The sequence below is a fragment of the Asparagus officinalis genome, chromosome 3 (genome assembly GCF_001876935.1).
Source record: "Asparagus officinalis chromosome 3, Aspof.V1, whole genome shotgun sequence".
Lineage (NCBI taxonomy): Eukaryota > Viridiplantae > Streptophyta > Magnoliopsida > Asparagales > Asparagaceae > Asparagus > Asparagus officinalis.
The window spans coordinates 6610191-6612812 of NC_033796.1; the positions used below are offsets into that span (position 1 = coordinate 6610191).

At 32.0% G+C, this 2622-nt stretch overlaps 1 protein-coding gene across 2 annotated transcripts in view; it reads right to left on the reverse strand.

The window, feature by feature from the left end:
• The window catches only part of LOC109832048, a 3670-nt gene extending 1714 nt beyond the window's left edge, over window positions 1-1956 (reverse strand). For both annotated transcript variants that reach the window (XM_020399502.1, XM_020399501.1), the window contains exons 1-3: window positions 1783-1956; window positions 823-894; window positions 654-724 (exon numbers count right to left, since the gene is read on the reverse strand). In XM_020399502.1, the coding sequence (XP_020255091.1) occupies window positions 654-724; window positions 823-894; window positions 1783-1943 (304 nt within the window). In that variant the 5' untranslated portion in view covers window positions 1944-1956. The remainder of the gene's footprint in view (window positions 1-653; window positions 725-822; window positions 895-1782) is intronic.

Here is a 2622-nt window from a genome sequence, read left to right on the forward strand (position 1 = left end):
TCAAGTCATGTCAGATTGGGTGTCGTTATCGACAAATTTGTTTTGTTGTTTCAAAAAGTTTTTGGTGTTACCTCAACATGTCACAAACATTAGGCGGGATTAAGCGAAATATAACCAAAAATTGCATTTCATCTGATCTGTTAAATATGTCCAAGACAGCAACAAATATCTATCTGTATGATGAATTTTAAAACAACAATTTTAATTTTACTGAAATGGACCCAAGAGGGAGTAGCATGCATAGGAGAATGCCTAGATATTCAATATTATTTCGGTATTGTGAAAATGCTCCAAATGTTCCACATACATATATTTTTCATGCAAATTAAATTGTCCTAGCATAATGAGATTTTTATGAAATTAACGTTGAAATATTGAACGGTTTGCAATATTATGAGAGATTTTCATGTTCTCTTAGAGTAATTATATGGACTTTTTCACACTATTCCATTCACATGTAAACATGGAAGAGTTCTTTGGAGATTCTTGTTTCTCCTTGTGGAAAATTTTTAGAGAGAGTGAGGTCTGTGCAAAATAACATTAATGATAATAAAGAAGGAAAGGAAACTCAAAGCAAAAGCAAAGAAAGCATGAAAAGAAAACAAATTAAACATAGAAAACCCCTTTAAATTGTGATAATTAATCTAAAGTACCTTCTATCTTCAGTACTTTCTTATAGAAAGGCACTGCCAAGCAAATTATGGAACCCAACGCCCATTTTGCCCTGCATGGAAACCACTTTAATTACAATAGATTATAAGAAGATTATATTAATCCATAGTAGGAATTAAAACTTAAAACAATTAAATCCCAAAAAATTACCACGCAGGAATATTGGGTGTAGGTAATCTTGGACCTCCGGGTGGAACCGAGCTATTGGTAGAGCTTGTCACCCTACAGTAACCCAACTCATTAGAACTATGGTCTCAAATACATATTTTCAAGAATGCGCATAATCAGATTAACAATAGGGTAAATAAAAAAAATCCATCCATACTTTGAGGAATGTCGGATTTAGATTCTTTCCAATTAAGTGGCAATTAATTAAAGTGCGTCCAATTATTCCAATCTCTACCCTCTATTATAATTCCCACATAGGATTTCCACTATTATGCATAATAGTGATTTTAAAGCCAATAGCGATATTGGAATTAAAGTGCGTACAATAGTGATTTTAAAGCCAATAGCGATTTTTAAAGTAATATTTAGAGTCCTATATGGCTTCATCTCATCCCTTGATATTGGAATGAATGATAAGGATCAGAGTAATTTGACATTCTCCGATTACCACCTATTGGAGAGGATCCCAATCCATTGGGAAAATCGTATCAAGTTTAAAAATTGACTTTTTATTATGTGTTTCCAAATTCGTGGTGAACAGTCATAAATTTTCCAATATAACAATCACATGATAATTTTTTATGATACAAATGGTTGTTATATACTATGATAGCATTGACTAATACATGGATAAATTCTGACATGCAATTGTTGCATCCATGTTAATTTCATAAAGATTGAAATAAAAGGGGATGATTTGTAATTTTTTAAAATTTTGAAGACGTACATCTCTTTGATTCTATTTGCTAGCTTGTTGTATCCTAAAAAATAGTTATAATAATCAAATCACAACTAAGATGCCTGGTTTCATCATTAAGAGTTGAACTATGAAATGTTTCATGTTCAGTTACATATTATATATATATCATCATAAAAAATTAAGAAAACACTAAATAAATATATATATATAATATCATCTAAAATTTATGTATGTATACATACTTTGGGACGACAGCTTTGCTCGATCCTCCTCCATTGGGTTCCATCACTCGACGGAATTGTATTTTCCGACGATGAGCGCGGAGGCGAGGCTTTGGAGAACAATAGAGAGACGAAGGTTGTGAGGTGGTTGAGAGGATGGAGAACACAAGAGAATGAGCCATACACAATCTTCAAGTTGCTTAATTGTTTTAAATTCTCACTTGTAAGTTGTAATACATATATATAATATTCTACATGAGAGATGTTGATGCTCATCGAATCGACGAATCATACTGTCTTGTTGTTATTGCAAGAAATGAAGATACAAGAGTTAAAACGATATTGTTATGCCTATATCGTGTTTTATTGTCTTGTTACTAGCTACAAGCAATATATAAGAATTTAAAAAAAAATTAAGGGTCGTGGTGTATAAATGAGTCTCCGTGGGCTAATTGGGAAATGAAAGTTTATAATTTATTGATTGATATGCAAAATGCAAAAAGTGATTAGAGTATAGGACACATGACTGTTGGTTGTGTGTAGAAAAATAAAAGAGAAACAAGACTCCCAGAAAGCTCCCTCCCTCCCAGATTTTATTAATGATGAATTTATTTGTTTTTTGTATTTGTTACAAGCTGTAGCAATGATATATGTCTCTTTTTATACAAGGAGAAGCAAATACAATTAAGTTAAGTGCTCAAGAAAATGAAACAAATAAAACTGCTAATCTCCTAAAGATGGAAAACAATCACAGTGAAATATCGCCAGATAGTATTCCAAAAATGCTTCTGCGCTAATCTCCTAAAGATGGAAAACAATCACAGTGAAATATCGCCAGATAGTATTCCAAAAATGCTTCTG